The sequence below is a fragment of the Onychomys torridus genome, chromosome 8 (genome assembly GCF_903995425.1).
Source record: "Onychomys torridus chromosome 8, mOncTor1.1, whole genome shotgun sequence".
In the NCBI taxonomy this organism is placed as follows: Eukaryota; Metazoa; Chordata; class Mammalia; order Rodentia; family Cricetidae; genus Onychomys; species Onychomys torridus.
This window is the reverse complement of record NC_050450.1, coordinates 50,822,653-50,841,090: the sequence shown is the minus strand read 5'-3', so window position 1 is coordinate 50,841,090 and position 18,438 is coordinate 50,822,653. Positions and strand designations below refer to the sequence as shown.

The following is an 18,438-nucleotide window of genomic DNA, read 5'->3' as shown; positions in this document are numbered from 1 at the left end:
GACCTAAATTATCCCACACTTACTACCTCACCCACTAGAAGAGAGACTTAAGCCTTTAGTACCAGCACTAGACAGTAGTGCAGAGGCAGATCTCTGTGAGTTCAAAGTCAGCCCAGTCTATATAGCAAGTTCCAGGCCAGGCAGAGCCACATAGTGAGACTCTGTTTGTAGATAAATTACTAAATGGTCTTACTAAATTTAAAAAAAACAAAAACAAAAAACACGGAGCCAGATATAGGGGTGAAAAACCTGAGAGATCAGGAATATAGGGAAAGCCACTGCTAACCTTACCTCACCAACTCCACAGCTTCCAAATGCGAGTGACTTCTGTCTACCCACGCCTATATGCCTTGCTGTTCTACCATCTGATTTGCTCTCTGTCCATCTACATCACTTCCTCTTCCTGCCCAGCTCTATCACTTCCTGTCTGTCTGTACAGACCTCCAGACCTCCATGATTAACTAATGTTGGAATTTAAGGCATGTGCCACCACGCCTGGCTCTGTTCCCAGTGTGGCCTTGAATTCACAGAGATCTAGACAGATTCCCTACCTGCCAAGTGATAGGATTAAAGGCATGTGCTACCATTGCCTGACTTCTTTGTTTACTTATATTGGCTGACTTTTTCCTCTGATCTCCAGGCGAGCTTTCTTTATTAAAGCACAAATAAAATATCACCACAACTGTCTTTAAAAAAAAAATAATACTCTAAGGATTATCTATCCATCTTGTTCACAGTTATGTCTTCTAATGGGCAGGAAACTGCATGTTCCGTTGTGAGTGTGTGTGTGTGTGTGTGTGTGTGTGTGTGTGTGTGTGTGTACAAGCATGCATGGAAGGGGTAAGAGTATATCAGTATGTGTCCAAATGCATGCATGCACCTGTGTACATGTGCTCATAGAGGTCAATGGACAGTCTCAAGTGTCTGCTGTTCTCAGATGCCTTCTGCATCTTATTAGAAACAAGGTCCTTTGCTGGCCTGGAATTTCACCAGCTGTGGTAGACTGGCTGCCTCCAGCTCCCACCTCACCACTGCTGCAGTTACAATGCAGTGCCACGACAGTTGTCCCCTGACCACGGTGCATGTGCCACGGCATTCACACGCACCCACACACTCATCCTCATACATACACTCATTAAAACAAGTTAAAAACAAGAAAGTAAAACAAAACACACAAGCGAACATGTATTGTTAAACAGTCTCTGCAGGGCAGAAATCCAAGGCTATGGGTGTCGGGCTTTACTGAGTTCATTAATGCACACTGCAGGGTTGGTGGCAGGAGGCCACTGTTCATTGCCATGTGGGTGTCTCCCCAGGATTGCTTGAGTGTCCCGTATCACAGAGTGAGCCAGGATACCTGTCCTAGAATGCACGCACCACCCCTCCGGCCCTTCTGTTCTCTTGATCCCCAAGACAGTTCTGATGACTCCTAGAAGGAGACTACACGGTGCTGCCTGCCAGGAACAAAGGACAGGATGCTCTGGGAGGCTCCATCACGTGCTGAATGAGATGACTTGGCCCTTTACTCCTCCTGATCCTCAGCTGCTCTCATTAACCGAGCCCAGCTAGAAGCCAAGGGACAGAGAACCTGTACTGTGATGTACCGGGCAGAGCAGTCCCAAGAGCAGACACACAGGGACAAGCAGGAAACAGATGGGGGTGGGGTGGGGGAGGGCTAAGCCAAGGAAACCGGGCAGGCTGTCCATCTCCAGTGTCCAGTGGGTAGTGAGTGGAGCAGTCAGAATCTGATTAATGAATGGGTAGATTTCTGAATGAGGGAAGCCTTTGAGTGGCAGACAAGGTTGTTATAGTCCTAGGTGCTCTTATAAAGGTGCCTGGGAAGTGAAGGGGACAGATGGCATCTGACAGTTGAGAGACCAGCCGAGGCTGTAGGTTGGCCTTGAGCCCCTGAGCCTCTTTCCAACCGATGCTGGGGAAGTTCCTCAGACAACCCTCCCCCAGTGCTTCCAGACAGTGTCACTGGGCAGTTTTGGAGAGACTGCAGTGCCTGGGGTCCTGCCAATTGTGCCAGGCCCCCACTCCTTCCTTTGCCACGGGTGAGAGGAAGAGCTCTTAGGAGTATTCCACAGTCCCACACTGAGCCTTCTGCATGGTTAATCGCAGCTAACAGACACCCACGCAGCCCGGTGTCTTGTCACCCGAAGGCAGCTCAGCGTTGTGGAGGCTCTGGAACTACTTAGCAAGCATAAGTCCATCCATCCCCCTCTGCTACATTACGTAGTTTCCTCTTTTCACGGGGCTCTTTCCCACCCTCCCACATGGCAGAGAATATGGCTACCCACAGGCCCTGTCCGCTTGTCTGGGTCCAGTCCCTACACACACACACACACACACACACACACACACACACACACACACACTCTGTCCTCCTCTGGGCCAGCCATTCTCTTCTGGAAGAAGGCCTTGAGGGAGCCTGGCAAGGGAGTGAGTTGGGAAAAGCATGAAAGCATCTTGAATGAATATGCAAAGGGCCAGGTTTCTAACGAGAGGAGTAGAGGGGGTAGGTTGGTAGGAACCAAGGGGCAACGTCAGGATTCATTCCCTCTTACAAGGTGCGGGTTGAACTGTATGTCTCAGTTCCCTCGTTTGCAAAGTGGGAGTGGTAGGACCTTGTGCCCAAGTGAAATGATTTCTAGATGCTCAGTCAAGATAAGGGTGGGAAGTGTGGCTGGTGCTAGTGTTGGGCCTGCCATCGGAGGCCAGGGTGGATCCCATGCAGTACAGACAAAAAACAAGAAAAGACCCATGGTGTATTTAGTCCAGGCAAGCGGAGGGGATCGTCCCTGTTCTTTTTACAGAGACTTAACTCTAATTGGCGTGCTCAGCTATTGTCCCGCCTTAGCCAATGAAAAGGCCGAGATTGACTCCGGCTCTCTCCGGTAGCAGCGGCCTCGCCCTGTGCTCGGCTGCCCTCTTGTGGCCGAGACCCTGCACTACCAGCCCTCTTTATGCCTTTGTTCTCTGAAGATTCTGCTGCCTGAGCTAATCCAGCTTGGGCAACTGAGGGAGAGGGCGTGGCCTCGGGTATTTGGAAACCCGGGGAATTGATGGGAGGAGGAGCCACAGCAGAAACTAGTAATAGTTCCGTCCCAGAGCACCCCAAAATGATTTGGGCGTGCCCCCCACACCCCACCCCATCCATTGGCCCTTCTTGTCCTTAAGGCCCCTGAGCCCCGTGCTTCTCCACCGTAGCTGCACAAGGGAATCTCTCTCCCTGCAGGACTAGGAGCCAGGAAGAAGGAAGGGATTGGGAGGCGGGAAGCAGCCGCAATAAGCGCAGGAAGGCATGGGAGAGAAGACAGACAAAACATTGCTGGTTTCCCAGTGTGTGTCATGAAAGCAGAAGGGGGCTGTTCCAGCGACCAAGGGACCCGCGAGTGGGAGGAGGGTCAGAGGAGAGCACCAAGGGAGAGAGTGTGAATGAGATGTAGTCATGTGTGTAGGAGAGTGTCATAATAAAACCTATTGTTCTGTATACTCACTAAAATAAAGTTAATCCACTGCCAGAGGACCTGCCCACTCACCACTACCTGGTTTTTTAAGGTACCCTGAGAATCCAAGGTGGGAAATGAACTCAAGATGTGCCATCTCTGTGTGGTGCCCCATCCTCGAATCCCGTTCTCTTGCCTGCAAAGTCAGCTGTCGCCACCCCAGCCATGCCTGTGCTGGGAAAGGCCCTCATTGGCCATAGAGTGGCCGCCAAAAGTGACTTTAGCCACCCTATCCCAGGGGCCCCTGAGTCACTCACACCTCTTCTCTGTGCCTTCTCTGTCTCCTGGTCCAGTGTCCCCTCTATACCCCCCTCAGCGTATTCCATTGGTTCAGCCAGATCCGAGGAATCCCAGGAGGGGTCCCATGGGCTCCTCCTAGTCAGCATGTCCCCATAGGAGCTGGTCATTTCCCACCCTGCCTTTACCCTGCTCTTCCTCTGGAGCCCTTGTTGCCGTGATAAGTACTATGACAGAACCAACTTCGAAGAGAAAGGGTTTATTCTGGCTCACAGTTCACGTGGGGGGAGTCAAGGTGGCAAAGAGCTTGAAGTAACCGGTCACATTGCAAACGCAATCAAAACACCGAGACACATGCATGCTTCTGCTCGGTTTGTTGATGCCTCTCCCCACTCCCCTGTACACAATCAAGATAATGCCCCACAGGCGTGCTTAGCAGCCCATGGCCCAGGTAATGCTACATTCATCACACTCACAACTAATACTATCACCAGCCCTGTGCTTTCTGCTCAGATCTCTAGCCCCAGTTCCCAACCCCTTCATCTGCCCTCTGCCCACACCTTCCCTGCCCTGTGTATGACCTCTGTCACTTTCAGTCCCTTCTGTGGGCATGGCCTCAGTCACCCTCTCAATTTCCCCATCCTCCCACCCCATCTCCCGGAAAGAAGATCCCAGAGTATAGCCCTCACCCACCATTCCTCTCTCCTGCCTCCCTGGCAGCCCCCAATGATGCATCCGCTTCTCTGTGTCACCTTCACCCACCTTGTGTGACTAGGCTAAACTAGAATCTTAAGTCTGGGAATCTGATGTCTACTCTCGGGGTTCGGTGAGATGGCCTGGACAAGTGATGTCCGGTTTGTCAGTCACGCTGCAGCAGCAGGAAGCTGTGAGGAACAAGGAGGTCCCTTCCAGAGCAGTCCCCTCAGCGGCAGCCAACCCCCGATGGCTCCCTGATTAGATGCTTCACTTCTCCAGGCCTTCCTTCGATCGCAGGCTCCCTCCTCTCCCTTCCCACTTGCTCAGACTTTCTTCTCTTACCCTCTGTCAGCCACAGCTCTCTGAGTCTCAGTCCCCTCCTCTGTATAATGAGGGGATGAGCATGTGTAATGCTCTGGAGTGTGGGCATTCTGTAGCGTTCTAGCTTGGTGGCTGCCGTAGGTGAGAGACAGGAAGGTTTGGACAACGATAGCATGGGGATGGCGGGATTTGCCCAGGCCAGATTCTTATTTGCTGCCCCTAGGCCTGTAGAACTGCCCTCACCAACTTTTGCTCCTCATTTAGGGATATCTCAGAGATCCTTTTTCCATCCAAAGGGGGGGGGGGGGATGCTATTCATTTGCTCTTAAAAACTCAGTTTAAGGGCTGGGCACCTGAATAGGAGTGACTCAGTTTAAGGGTGGCACATGCTTTAATCCTCATACTTGGGAGGCAGAGGTAGCTCTGTGAGTTTGAGGCTAGCCTTGTCTACGTAGTGATTTCCAGACTAGTCAGGCAGGGCTACACAGTAAGACCCTGTCTCAAAAACAACAAAACATACACACATACACAAAACCAGCTTACATCTGAGCACAGGTACAAAGGACCGTTGCCCTTTAGCACCGAAGCTCAGATACCGTGCTGGTCTTTCCATGGAGGATGAGCCCCAGGACCCTGCAAATACCAGATGCACACGCCCCTTCCTAAGGCAGCACAGTAGATGTGTCCACCCTGCTTCGCAGTGAGCATCCCCAGGTAAATGCTATAGGAGTAATGGTGTGCTACAATGTTTAAGGAGTGCTGGCAGAAAAATACGTCTGTCCATGTTCAGGACAGACATAGTTCTTTTCTGATTAAGGTCTCTCCTGGCTGTCCTGGAACTCACTATGTAGATCAGGCTGGCCTCAAGTTCCCAGAGATCCTCCTGCCTCTGCTGGAATTAAAGACGTGTGCCACCATGCCGGCTTTTCTGGGTACTCTTGATCTGGGGTTGAATTCCTGGATGTGTCCACAGCTACAGACCATTCGTTCAGCAGCTTCCTGTGCACTGGGTTCTGCACAAAGCACCTGAATAGGAGTGACTCAGTTAACCCTCCAAACCCCAAACCCATGTAAAGCCAGTGTTGTATCGTGTGGTGCCCCCCTCCCCCAAGAACTGAAGGCACAGAGAAGTTGCCTTAATTCACTCAAGACCACAGACAAAACCAGGATGTGTAACTGCACAATTTGGTCCCAAGTCCGTGTTCTAAATCATTGCGTAGGCTGCTCCTCCGTGAGCAGAATGGCAACCATACCTGAAAAGCTGCTGCTACTTGATACACGGAACCTCACCACCTCCTATTAGTGGTGTGCATTGGAGCCTCAGTACTGCTGGCCCTCGGCTCTGGGGCTTCTGGCAGAAGCACACTTGCCCATTCCTGGGTTGGGATTCACACTTCTCCACCCAGCTCAGATCTGGCACAGGGGCTGTGTTGAATTGACTCTCCTTGAGATGGAGTTGGTGTCTCTCTATTAAATCTTTCCACTGCAGTTAACCCAGTGTATAGTCCAGTGACTTAAATGACAGAAATTAATGTCCTCCCTGTTGTAGAGGTCAGGAGGCCAAGATGCGGCCTCTTCTAACCTTTTGTAAAGGATTTTTTTCCCCTGCATGCTTACATGGATCTGTCCTCTGGACATGTCCGTGCCCTAATCACTTCTAAACACACAAGCTATATTGATTAAAGCCCACTCATATGGCCTCATTTTTACTTTAATTACCTTTAAATGTCCTGTCTTTGAATGCAGCCACATTCTGGGGAATTGAGCCTTAGGAGATCAATGTAGAGCCAGACAGAAGGGATTAAACATACCTTTAATCCCAGCCCTCGGGAGGCAGAGGCAAGCAGATCTATTAGTTAGAGGCCAGCCTGGTCTACAGGGTGAGTTCCAGGACACACTGGCCTACACAGGGAAACCATGTCTCAAAAAAGAAAGGAAGGAAGGAAGGAAGGAAGGGTTAGGAAGGAAGGAAGGAAGGAAGGAAGGAAGGAAGGAAGGAAGGAAGGAAGGAAAAAGATAAATGGGAATAATATATAATTGTTGAAGGGACACAGTTCAGCCCATGATTCTCAGGGTCACAGACTCTGAGAATGTTGATGAAAGATGCTGGAGAGATGGCTCAGCAATTAAGAGCATTGACTGCTCTTGAAGAGTACCCTGGTTCGATTCCCAGAACCCACATAGTAGTTAACAACCATCTCTAACTCCAGTTCCAGGGACTCTGATGCCCCTTTCTGGCCTCTGTGGGTACTGCATGCATATGGTGCAGTCATACATACAAACAAAACATCCATACACATGAAATAATATTTTTAAATGCTAATGAAGCAGACATTGTAGGTGGGCAAATTGCACTGGGAAAGACTTGGCCATCGCAGATGTCTATTTTCCCCCACTTTGGGGAAAGACATATGTAAAAATAAGTTGTTTTATTATGTGAAATCCAGGAACCTCTGTTTATGACCATAGATAGCCCTGCCTCTTAGTAAGCACTCAAAGACATGTTGTGTGAAGGAACAGAATGACTCTGGATACTGCAAGTTGGCAGAAGCCATAAAATGTCCAGCGCAACAGGTCTGTTCCTGCCAGTCATGGTCAGACCACCTGCAATCCAAACTTTTTATATAAATGTCTGTTTTTGCAGCGATGGCAACTAATTCACAAGGCAAACTCAGAGAGTAGCTCAGTAGTAGAGCACTTGCTTAACATGTTTGAGGCCCTGGGTTCGATTTCCAGCAAAACAAACACACACACACACACAGAAAGAGAGAGAGACAGAGACACAGAGAGAGAAAGTTTGTAACTGCTGCTCCTGCCAAAAGCACTCCCTGGGGCCAGCAAAGCAGGCTTCTCTTATGCTAAGCTCCCAGAGAGCAGGGTAGTCTAGAGTGGGGATCAGGGCCCCTCCAAGTCCTCCAGGGCCGCCTCACAGACCTGTGTCTGTGATTGCCTCTGCAGGAAGGTGATGCCCTGGGTGCCATGGAAAAGCTGTGCCGGCAGCTGACCTACCACCTTAGCCCTCATTCACAGTGGAGGAGGCATCGAGGGCTGGTGAAGAGGAAGCCACAGGCCTGGTGAGTGGCAGACCCTGTAGTATGCCCAACCCCAGCCCTGCTGACTGATACCCTTCCTGGGGCACTGTGCTTTGGGGAAGACCTGAGCCAGAGAGGATGTCAGTAAATTCTGCTTGAAGGAGGTAAAATCATGCTGGATTTAAAGACCAGAAAAGTAACCTGGTTATTCCAGGTACTTGAGAGATGCTGAGAAGGAAATCCCTGGGGTAGGATCTGGGGAGCACGGCCCACAGATGGACAGGTGGGGGTGGGACACAAGGCATTTCTAGTTCCTGGTGTTCCTAGTATTGTGAGATGGAAGCCAGGCATGGTAGTGTACCTCACCTCTGCAGCCCTGAACTTTGGAGGCTGAGGCAAGAAGACTGCTTCAAGTTCTGGCCATCATAACCTACTTCCAGAAAGTTCTCTGGGATGTCCTTCCAGGGGATCTAGAGTCTAGCCTTGTCTCAGCCATGCAGCAGTGAAGACCCTCCAGAGTTTTACAGTCCGGAAGACCTAGAGATAGAGGGCTTGAGACAGAATACACAGAACAGGTCTTGTGGTGGGAAGCAGGTGAGCCCAGGCTGAAAGGCAGGCTTCCTGGAAGAGGAAGCACCCCTGCTTTTTACAGGTGACACAGGTGAGTGGCTGGCCTACTCAAAACTGGCAGCGCCCTGGTTCTGTGCCCAGATCATCCTGGTGGCTCTCGGTGGCCTGGAAAAGGACAAGACAGTCCCCCCCCCCCCCCCCCCCCCGTTCTCTCTTAGTTTCATTTCCTGTTGCTTTGATAAAATACCCTGACAGACAGGGCAGCGGTGGCACAGGCCTTTAATCCCAGCACTGGGGAGGTAGAAACAAGTGGATCTCTGTGAGCTTGAAGCCAGCCTGGAGTACAGAGCGAGATCCAGGACAGCCAGGGCTGTTACACAGAGAAACCCTGTCTCGAAAAACCACCCTGACAAGAGCAACTTTAAGGGGGGAAGGGTTTATTTGATTTACAGTTTCAGATTGCAGTCCATCATTGTGGGAGAGTCAGGATGGCAGGAGATTGAAGCCACTAGTCACATCCACAGTCCAAAGCGGAGAGGAAATGAATGCATGCGTAACCCTCAGCTTTCTCCACTCCAACAGTCCTGGCCCCGGGAACAGTGCTGCCTAGCTTTAGACTGAGTCTTCCCATGTCACACAGTCATCCAGATGGTTCCCCCACAGGTCAGCCTGATCTAGACAATGATGGAGGCTCTCTGCCCAGGTGTTTCCAGACTGTTTCAGGTGGACAAGTCAAACCAAACATCATGGGGCTGGAGAGATGGCTCAGCGAGTTAGAGTGCTGGCAGCTCTTGCAGATCATTGGGGTTCAGATTACGAGCACCCACAAAGGCTCACAACCATCTGTAACTCCAGGGGATCCAACGCCATTCTGGCCTCCTCAGGCAACAGACACGCGCATAGTACACAAACATATGTGTAGGCAAATGCCATACACATTAAATAATATTAAAAATAATTACAAGCCGGCAGTGGTGGCTCACGCCTTTAATCCCAGCACTTGGGAGACAGAGGCAGGCGGATCTCTGTGAGTTCGAGGCCAGCCTGGTCTACAGAGCAAGTTCCAAGATAGGCTCCAAAGCTACACGAAGAAACCCTATCTCAAAAAAATTACGTGTGTGCGCATGCATGCGTGCGTACGTGCATGTGTGTGTCTGTGTGTCTGTAGTGATATTTGCAACTCCCCTGGAGCTGGAGTTACAAGCAGTTGTGAGCTGCCTGACAGGGTACTGGGAACCAAACTCAGATCCTCTCCAAGAGCAGTATGTGTTCTTAACTGCTAAGCCACCTCTCCAATTCTCCCTACCTAATTTTTTTATTGGCTTGGGGTTTTTGGGGGGGGGGGGGGGGGTGTTTGAGGGTTTTTGTTTTGTTTGTTTTTTGGGTTTTCTTTGTTTATTTTGAGACAGGGTCTCACTATGTAGCTCTGCTGTCCTTGAACTCACTATGTAGACCAGTCTGGCCTTGATCTCAGAGATCCATTTGTCTCCCAAGTGCTAGAATTCAAGGCATGCACTACTATGCCTGGCTTTGTTCTTTTGAGACTAGCTCTTTGCTATGTAGCCTTGGCTGGCCTGGAACTCACTGTGCAAACCAGACAGGCCTCCAATTCATAAGAGATCCACCTGCCTCTGCCTCCCTAGTAGTGGGATTAAAGGCGTGTGTACCACCATGCCCAGCTTTCTGAGATATTTTTAGAGTCTCACCCAGGCTAGCTTAAAACTCACAATGCCCCCTGCCTCTGCTTCTTTCCAAGTGCTAGAATAACAAGTATGTGGCAACCATGGCCAGCTTGGTCTTCTGTCTGCCAGTGCCCACACACAAGAGGCTCCGCCCATTCTCCATTTGGGAACTGTATGAATGAAACCCACCATTCCTCTCGGGTGGCTTCTCTTCACACTTGAATGAAATTGAAACAGGCACTGTGGTCAGCCTGTTCCTCCTATCCGGCTTCACTCCTCTAGGCTACCTCACCTGGGCTACAATGACCTTCTGGCTGGTGGCGCGTGCGCATACACACATACACACACACACACACACACACACACACACACACACACACACACACACGAGCACTCACAAACTTGACAGCTTCAGGACTTCCCACTTGACACTGCTTGGGTTGGAACTCTTGCCAGCTCTTCTAATGGCCCAAGTGTGCTCTTTCTTTATATCAGGTTATATGTTACTCCTCAGAGTCCACAGCCACAACCCCAAAGCTACTTGTCATTGTCATTTGTCCCCTGTGTCCCTATGATAGAAGGAAAACAAGGCTCTTGTCCACTCTTTTCACCATTGTGACACCAGCCTAGGACATTGCCGGGCACATAGGAGGGCCATAACAAATACTAGAGTGAGTGGGGTAGAAGATTTTTGCCGTTTGGCCAAGATCTTGAAATTGGTAAGCGGTGGAGATAGAGTCAAACCCATACCTACCTGACTCCAGGGTATAGACTGTCAGCCATCTTCAGGATGCTGGGTTGGCTTCATTAAAGACATTGATATAGAACCCAACACTAAAGTCACAACCGACAAATTCCAGGCAGTATTCTAAGCAGTTAAATCTCATGCTTTGGAGAGTTTTACCTTCAAATCCAAGGAACAAAATGAGTTAATCTCCCAGCTTCAAGAGGGCCCCAGGGTAGCTGCTATGGTGAGGCTGTGACCCTTGAGCTGCCGGCATAGACATCTATCTTGCAGCAAGTTAAGCCATTCCCAGGGTAGGAGGGTCAGGGCTTGCTTCAGGTATTTGAAAACTCAGAGAATGGGCATCTCACCAATGGGAGTTGGGGGCACACTTACCAAGCCAAGTGGTCTGGGCCACAGAACCAGGCAAGGGGCAGCAGATGGCAAGGTAGTTGAAAGCATCAAGCCTCCACCAGCCTGCTGCCCTCGACCCTTGGAGGCAGGTCAGCTGCCACTCAATTGTGAAAGCTCAGCCCAAGTGACTAACAATGACAGCATTCACTCATCTGCCTATAGGAGGCACTGTTGCAACGCGGAGTGTTTAGTGTTCCCCATAGCCCTACAGTAATAATGGTAGCTCTGTTTTCTTTTAGGCAAGCACCTGAGGCACCGACCGTTATGAACTAGCTAGAGACTAGCACAGGGTAGGAAACAGGAGTTAAGAGGAAACTGCAGGCATCGTACAGAATCCTGGCTTGGAGAGCTACCTGGGTGGCCGCCTCAAACCTCATGCTCTGCCCACTCTGCTGAGCTTTGAAGCAGATGCTGCGGACTCCCTAGTCTACCCATCCTGGCAAGGGATAGAAGAAATGAGGTCCCAGATCAGAGTTAAGCAGAGGCTGGTTCTGTGGTGATAACCACTAGTGCCCTCACTAAAAGCCCGCTTATTCCTTCTTCCCTTCAGTCTCAAGGCCCTTCTGGCTGGGAATCCTCCAGACAACATGGTAGATCTGTCAGGCATTCCACTGACCTCACGTGACCTTGAGCGGGTGACCAGCTATCTTCAGCGCTGTGGAGAGCAAGTGGACAGTGTGGAGCTGGGCTTCACAGGCCTCACGGACGACATGGTCCTGCAGCTACTACCAGCGCTCAGTACCCTGCCTCGCCTTACCACACTAGCCCTCAATGGCAACCGATTGACCAGAGCTCTGCTGAGGGACCTCACTGACACCCTGAAGGACCCCAGCAAGTTCCCCAATGTCACATGGATTGACCTGGGCAACAATGTGGACATCTTCTCTTTACCCCAGCCCTTCCTGCTCAGCCTGCGCAAGCGATCTCCAAAACAGGGGCACCTACCAACCATCCTGGAGCTAGGGGAGGGGCCGGGTACTGGGGAAGAGGCCAGGGAAGGTCCAAGTCAGCAGGACCCTGGAGGAAGCCCTGTGACACTTACTGAAGACCAGGAGAGCAGGGAGACTGTGACTCAGACATGACTAGGAAGTAGGGAGAACTTGTCAGGATGGCTAAGGTGGGTTAGGGGCTCCTCCCATCAAGTAGATGTCTGAACAACCCACCTACCACCCAGACACCAGGCTATCAGAGTACTAACTTTGTCCCCAACTCCCAGTACCTGCCACTGAGAAGTCATCCCTTGCTCTAGGGGCTCTGGGATGCCTCCACTTAGCCCGTCCTCCCAGACTTGTGGGGCTGGATGGAGCAAGCATTCTCCCACCAGTACAGTTGAGCCGCCTTACAGCTAAGGAAAGGTGGCATCTACTAAGACCCTTGGAGGTCTTCCAGGGGCCTCCTGGAGGTGGTGTGTGGTCCTGAGCATTAAGTATAGGAAATCCAGTTGAAGCAGCAGACCTCCCTCAACTGGAGGATTTTACTGTGAAAGGCAGCACATGCCTAGTTCCCTTACCCCTCAACCAGCACATTTTTTTCCTACCAGCTAACTTTCAGAACCTAGTCCTTGGAATGGCTTTTCAAAGCACTTTTTTATCAGAAGGCTCCAGGACTAGTTAAGCCCCAGGTAGAAGGAAAACTGGGGCCTTCTACACTTTTTTCCATAATGCTCCTAACCCCCAGTGAGCAGTTCCTACACTCCAAACCCAAGGAAACTGGGAACCGTTCTGAACTAAGTGACTATCCAAGTTAAGGGAAGGAAAGCGTTACAGGCCAGGTAAGCAAACTGGCTCATAGGATCTGGGCAAGATAGGGGCCTTACATGGTACTGCATAAATACAGCCAAGGGACAGGACAAGTGTGGATGCCTTAAATGCTTTGGAATCTTTGCCCAAGTCTTAGGCTGTGAAAACAGCTTAGACTGACCAGAAGTTTACAGTGCTAAAGCTGGGCTGCTCAACACTGACTATTTACTCTTCAAATACACAAGACCCTGCTTTATTATGGTGCTTGTTAATGGTAACTGCGCACACACACACACATTGGCTTGTGAATTAATTCATTCAATACAGTGACAACCAACTTTGTGCACAAACATTTTATTAAGATGTGTAAAAGCTCCCATGGGGCAGGATGATCACCGAATGTGCCTGACCAGACAGAACAGAGTCAGCAGACACATGCTTGGACTGTTTTCATAAAAGAGGCTGCTTTCAGAATCCCAATCCAGAGTTGGTGGTGGTACTGCTGCTGGAGACTCCTCTGGAGACAGCCTGCAGAGGGACTAGATTTCAGAATCACACTTGTTCCAACCAATGGCATTCAGAACACTGAAAGGTATCTTCAGAAAACCATAGGCTCACCACTACCAATCTGCCGGTAATTCCAGCTATTTTTGGTGATCTCATCATCTGATATCCTTTCAGATGACACCTAGCTTGAGGCAATCACTGTACAGATCAAACTTACCTCCTCTCCTTCACTGTGGCTGCCAACACAGGCTGCATTCCAGCACTCAGTTCTCAAAACTTGAGGAAGTGGACACCCCTAAGACGGACTGCAAAAACAACATGAGTTATATCTAACAGCAGCCCCACTGAAACCTAGTTTTAAACACAGCCTAACAAGAGCAAAGACCTTACAAAAGGTATATTTCAAGTTATTAAAATGCAATCTTGGGTTGGGGATTAGCTCAGTGGTAGAGCGCTTGCCTAGTAAGCAAAAGGCTCTGGGTTCGATCCTCAGCTCCAAAAAATAAAATAAAATGCAATCAACCACCATTGAGAGGGCTTCTGCAAAACCAGCCCAGCTGGGTTCAATCCATGGGACACAAATGGCAGAAAACGAGCTGGCCACATAAGAGGAAATTTAAGACTTAAAGGACTGGGAAAATGACTTAGGATTTTAAGAGCACTGGTGGTTGCTCTTCCATGGGCCCAGATTTGATTCCCAGCACTCTCATAGTGGCTGACAACCACTCTAAGTCTCGTGCCCCTTTCTTGCCGCCATGGACAACAGATACACATAAAAGATGCCTCTGGGGTTGGAGGTTTAGCTTAGTGGTAGAGGGCTTGCCTAGCAAGCGCAAGGCCCTGGGTTCGATCCTCAGCTCAAAAAAAAGGATGCCTCTGTAGTTGAGACCTATGCCCAGCACCCTGTTAAATTTAGTCTCCACCCCCAACTACAACCAGGATTGAGTGCAAGCATTCCAAGTCGGGCTGGACTGATGCACGTGCATTACCATTATCATAACCAAATCAAATTGACAAGGTCTGGCCCAACCACAATCAAGACAAACAAAAGCTTACCTCATGGGAGGCCACGGCTGCTGGCAGTCCTCCACCCTAAATTTCCGACCTAGATAGAACACAGCAGTTGTTACTGTCCAGACCGAGTTAATCCTAAACAGCAGCAACTGGTGAGGGCTGGACTGCATCAGCCAGGAACACTTATCGTCAGTTATCGCCTCTGACGGCACTTCCTATTAGTGATCTCATCACAGCAGTCAAGCCTTCCACTGTCCCACTGCAACCCTTGCTTATGGCCGCTAACTGGAGACCCATTTTCAACTACGCGTGTGCCCGTGGGTGGGGTGCACGGGGACGGTGTGGCCGAGACCACAACACATTGGATTCCCTGGCGCTAGAGTTCAGGTGGTTATGAACCACGCTACCCGAAATACTGCACTATAGTAAGAGGCCTCTTAGCAGCTGAGCCATGCAGCGCCCGGAGAGATCGAGCCAAGCAAGTATGCTTCTGCAAAAAGCTGTGGCGGGAACACCCCTGGTAGCGCAAACTACAACGTCAGCCACACGTCGATGGCTCCAGAAACTTACCTCTTGGTGGGGTCCTGCTCCGCCTCGACGTCCGGCCAGTTCTGAAAGGTTAAAAGGATAAGAGTGTAGAGACCGCTCCAACACCCGTGCGGTCCATCGCCGAGGCTTGAGCGACTGCGGTCAGCTAAGAAGGGAGGTCGTCAGTTATCGCCTCGGACGGCACTTCCTATTACTAGTCGTCTCATCAGAGCAGTCGCCAGCCCGCCCGCCCGCCCAGGCGCGGAGCCCCGGGGTGCAGACCCCCACCTACCCGGCTCGGCATCGCACCGGCTCCGCTGCGCTAGGCCCCGGCGCCAGGACCAGCTACGGGAAGCAAACACCGAAGACCACATGGCGTCCGCGGAGAGAGACTGCGGCGCCGGTGCGCCCCTCTCTTAAGGGCTCGGGATAGACCACTTCCCACGCGAGGGAGGGCGGGAGTGGCAAAGGCTCACGGGAACTCCCGGGACTCCCCCGCTCGCTGGAGCGAGTGGTCTCCACCGCCCCGGGAATTCTGGGTAGCGGAGAGCGGGAGCGAGTGCCAGCGCGCCTGCGCGAAGGCTTCGGCGTCTTTCGTTTTTGCTTTTAACGTCGGCCACTGCGGTCTTTTGGCACGGTCGTCTTGGGGAAGTCTCTGGCCTTTGTAAGCTCGTGTGGAGTTTGAAAACATGGAGTTAAATCTGACAGCGCAAGCCTGACATCACAACTGCTTAGGAGTCTGGAACTTAGGAATTCGAGCCTCGCCTGAGCCCTGTCTCAAAATAAAAAGAAAAGCGGGCGGTGGTGGCACACACCTTTAATCCCAGCACTCGAGAGGCTGAGGCAGGTGGGTCTGTGAGTTCGAGGCCAGCCTGGGCTACCAAGTGAGTTCCAGAACAGGCACCAAAGCTACACAGAGAAACCCTGTCTCGAAAAACAAAAACAAAAAAAAAAAAGAAAGAAAAGGGCCAAAGTAATCTAGCTGGCTAGTGGAGGCTTGCATAAGCATGCGTTTAATCCTCAGGACCTGGGAGGGTAAGACATTGGCTCCTCTGAGGCTCGCCTGAGCTACCACCCGAAACTGCATTCAGAGACAATAAGAAACAGTAGCTGCTGCTTAACGATTCGGGCCGTTCTTCGCCCCATTGCTATTTGAACATATCCACGGAACTTCTCAAGACCCTATGCAGTCAGCCCTCATCACATTCCTTAGAGAATTAATTATACAGCTAAGAGAAGTTCCTGTTCGATCTGTTTTCATTGTCCCCACCCCTTTCCGCTTCTGACTTTTGCATGAGGTTTATCTCATGGGCAACAGAAAACTGCTGATGCTATCCCATCAGTATGTGAACATGTTCGGGTGTCTCTTAAGGGTTGGGGACATAGCAAACATGAAGTTCTTAATTCCATCCCCAGCATCTCATAAACTGGGTATTGTGGCAAACTCCCAAGTCTGGGGATGTGGAGTCAGGAGAATCAGAAGTTCAAGGTCTTTCTTCAGCTATACAGAGAGTTTGAGGCCAGCCTGTGACACATGAGCCTGTAATCTTAGCACTCAGGAGGCTAGAGTAAGATTCTTGTGAGTTCAAGACCAACCTGGCCTACAGAATGAAATCCTGTCTCAGAATATCTCAGCACAAAGTCTTACAGAGCTATTATATATGAGATGCTAGGTTCCATCCAGCAACACACATCTGTGCTTGCATACACTTCATATGCAAATGTACTGAGGAACTGACTCATTTTAACAGAGAACTGCCAGGTAGTCAGGAGACAGCAATCCAGGTGGTCCAGGGAATAAACCTAGGATTTTAATGGAGGGAGGGAAGTGTCCACTCACCTTAAAGGGAATAAGATCGTTTATTTTGGAGCCAAATGTGAGTGACCATGGCCAGGAACACAAATTCAGGTTTCCCCAAATACCGTGTTCCATTTTGGAAGTGTTTGTAGTTACAGAACAAGGAGAGTCATTTGAAAGGGAGCACAGTTGGCAAGTTACAGCAAAGAGGGGAGATCTCTGCTGTAGATTTCAGGTGCTATCCAGTGACCTTCTTAGCTTGTCGATTTGTGGAATAGCTAAGAATAGAAGTGTAAGGTTTTGATAGTTCACAAGAATGTTAAGTCAGACACAGGGAAAGAGGGGGCAGGGGGTTCTAACCAAAATAGCCCAAGGTAATTTGGCTGTGGTTTGAAAGACAATTTCAAACAAGTCATTTGGCCTGGAATCTTTAATACAGGTGCAGCTCCCCTCTTGCTCTCTTCTTTCTGGGAGTTCAAGTCACAGAAACATCTAGCAAAGGCCAAATTGAAAAGTCAAATATGAGGCCCTTCAGACTTCATGAATAATTAAGAGAAAGTACTGGCCAGGCAGTGGTGGTGCACACCTTTGATCCCAGCACTCAGGAGGCAGAGCCAGGCAGATGGATCTCTGTGAGTTCGAGGCCAGCCTGGGCTACAGAGCGAGATCCAAGACAGGCACCAAAATTACACAGAGAGACCCTGTCTCAGAAAAAAAAAAAAAAAACAGAGAAAGAGAGAAACTAAGGACTTTTCATCAAACTTGCCTGAAAGCAAAAGGTGTACAGGGTGGGGGGATCTGGGAATCATGGGCAAAAACATGCAAGGCTGAGAATACTGCTCTCAGGCCTTCAGAGTTCAGAGGTAACTTGCTTGTCTTATGTCCCAAGAAGGCCTTTCTGGCTTTCCTACAAAGAATAGGGAGGAGGGGGCTAGAGAGATGGCAGGGGGCTGGAGAGATGGCTCAGTGGTTGAGAGCACTGGCTGTTCTTTCAGAGGACCCAGGTTCAATTCCCAGCATCCACATGGCAGCTCACAACTGTCTGTAATTCCAGTTCCAGGGCATCTGGCACCCTCACACAGACATACATGCAAGCAAAACATCAATTCACGTAAAATAAAAATGAACAATAAAAAAAAAAGAATGGGAAGTAGAAGTGGGAAACTGAAGCCCAGGTGGGTGTAAAAGCAATAATCCAGGGCTAAATGGAGCCTCGGTCATCCTAGATGTGAGAAAGTGGTTTCATTTGTACCCAACCCTCAGCCTGCCACATGAAAGAGGACAGTGACGGAACTGAGTTGTGGCCAGCCAGTGAGGGTTTCTCAGCACTTAGAGACACGTGCAAATATTACCAGATGCAAGGTCCCCATAACTTCGTTTAAATAATACTTCTATATTTGGTGAAATTATTAAGGCCACTCCACGTAGTTAAAAGGGAGGTTTATTTTGTGGGGGTACTTACAAATGAGGGGGTAGGTTACAGGGTCTGGCAAGGGTATAGCACAATCCGGCGTTGTTCTCTGGAGAACTCTGCTCGGTCTACCTCCAGCGTCCAGAGTCCGGGAACCAAGAGAGTGAGTACTTCCTGATCCTTCGTCTTCCGCTTCCTCCTCTGCCCCGCCTTGTGGGCGTGACCATTACCAAAGCCTCAGTGGGGGTTGGAA

At 50.2% G+C, this 18,438-nt stretch overlaps 1 protein-coding gene, 1 long non-coding RNA gene and 4 other non-coding genes across 6 annotated transcripts in view; 2 read left to right on the top strand and 4 right to left on the bottom strand.

Moving 5' to 3' along the window:
* Lrrc75a (leucine rich repeat containing 75A) overlaps positions 1 to 13,183 on the top strand; it is a 45,197-nt gene extending 32,014 nt beyond the window's left edge. The window contains exons 3-4 of the mRNA XM_036197953.1: positions 7,725 to 7,840; positions 11,739 to 13,183. Of these exons, the coding sequence (XP_036053846.1) occupies positions 7,725 to 7,840; positions 11,739 to 12,270 (648 nt within the window). The 3' untranslated portion in view covers positions 12,271 to 13,183. The remainder of the gene's footprint in view (positions 1 to 7,724; positions 7,841 to 11,738) is intronic.
* An 82-nt stretch (positions 13,184 to 13,265) lies between these two features.
* LOC118590098 lies at positions 13,266 to 15,388 on the bottom strand. Its single transcript, XR_004945708.1, has 5 exons — positions 15,269 to 15,388; positions 15,019 to 15,059; positions 14,491 to 14,539; positions 13,652 to 13,739; positions 13,266 to 13,455 (listed from the first exon to the last, which is right to left on the bottom strand). It is a non-coding gene; the product is annotated as an uncharacterized LOC118590098 (long non-coding RNA).
* LOC118590535 lies at positions 13,524 to 13,595 on the bottom strand. The gene has a single exon (XR_004945824.1). It is a non-coding gene; the product is annotated as a small nucleolar RNA SNORD65 (small nucleolar RNA).
* On the top strand, positions 13,863 to 13,934 carry Trnat-agu. Its single transcript has one exon. It is a non-coding gene; the product is annotated as a tRNA-Thr (tRNA).
* Positions 14,616 to 14,686, bottom strand: LOC118590517. The gene has a single exon (XR_004945807.1). It is a non-coding gene; the product is annotated as a small nucleolar RNA SNORD49 (small nucleolar RNA).
* Positions 15,137 to 15,210, bottom strand: LOC118590518. The gene has a single exon (XR_004945808.1). It is a non-coding gene; the product is annotated as a small nucleolar RNA SNORD49 (small nucleolar RNA).
* Positions 15,389 to 18,438: the final 3,050 nt, after the last annotated feature.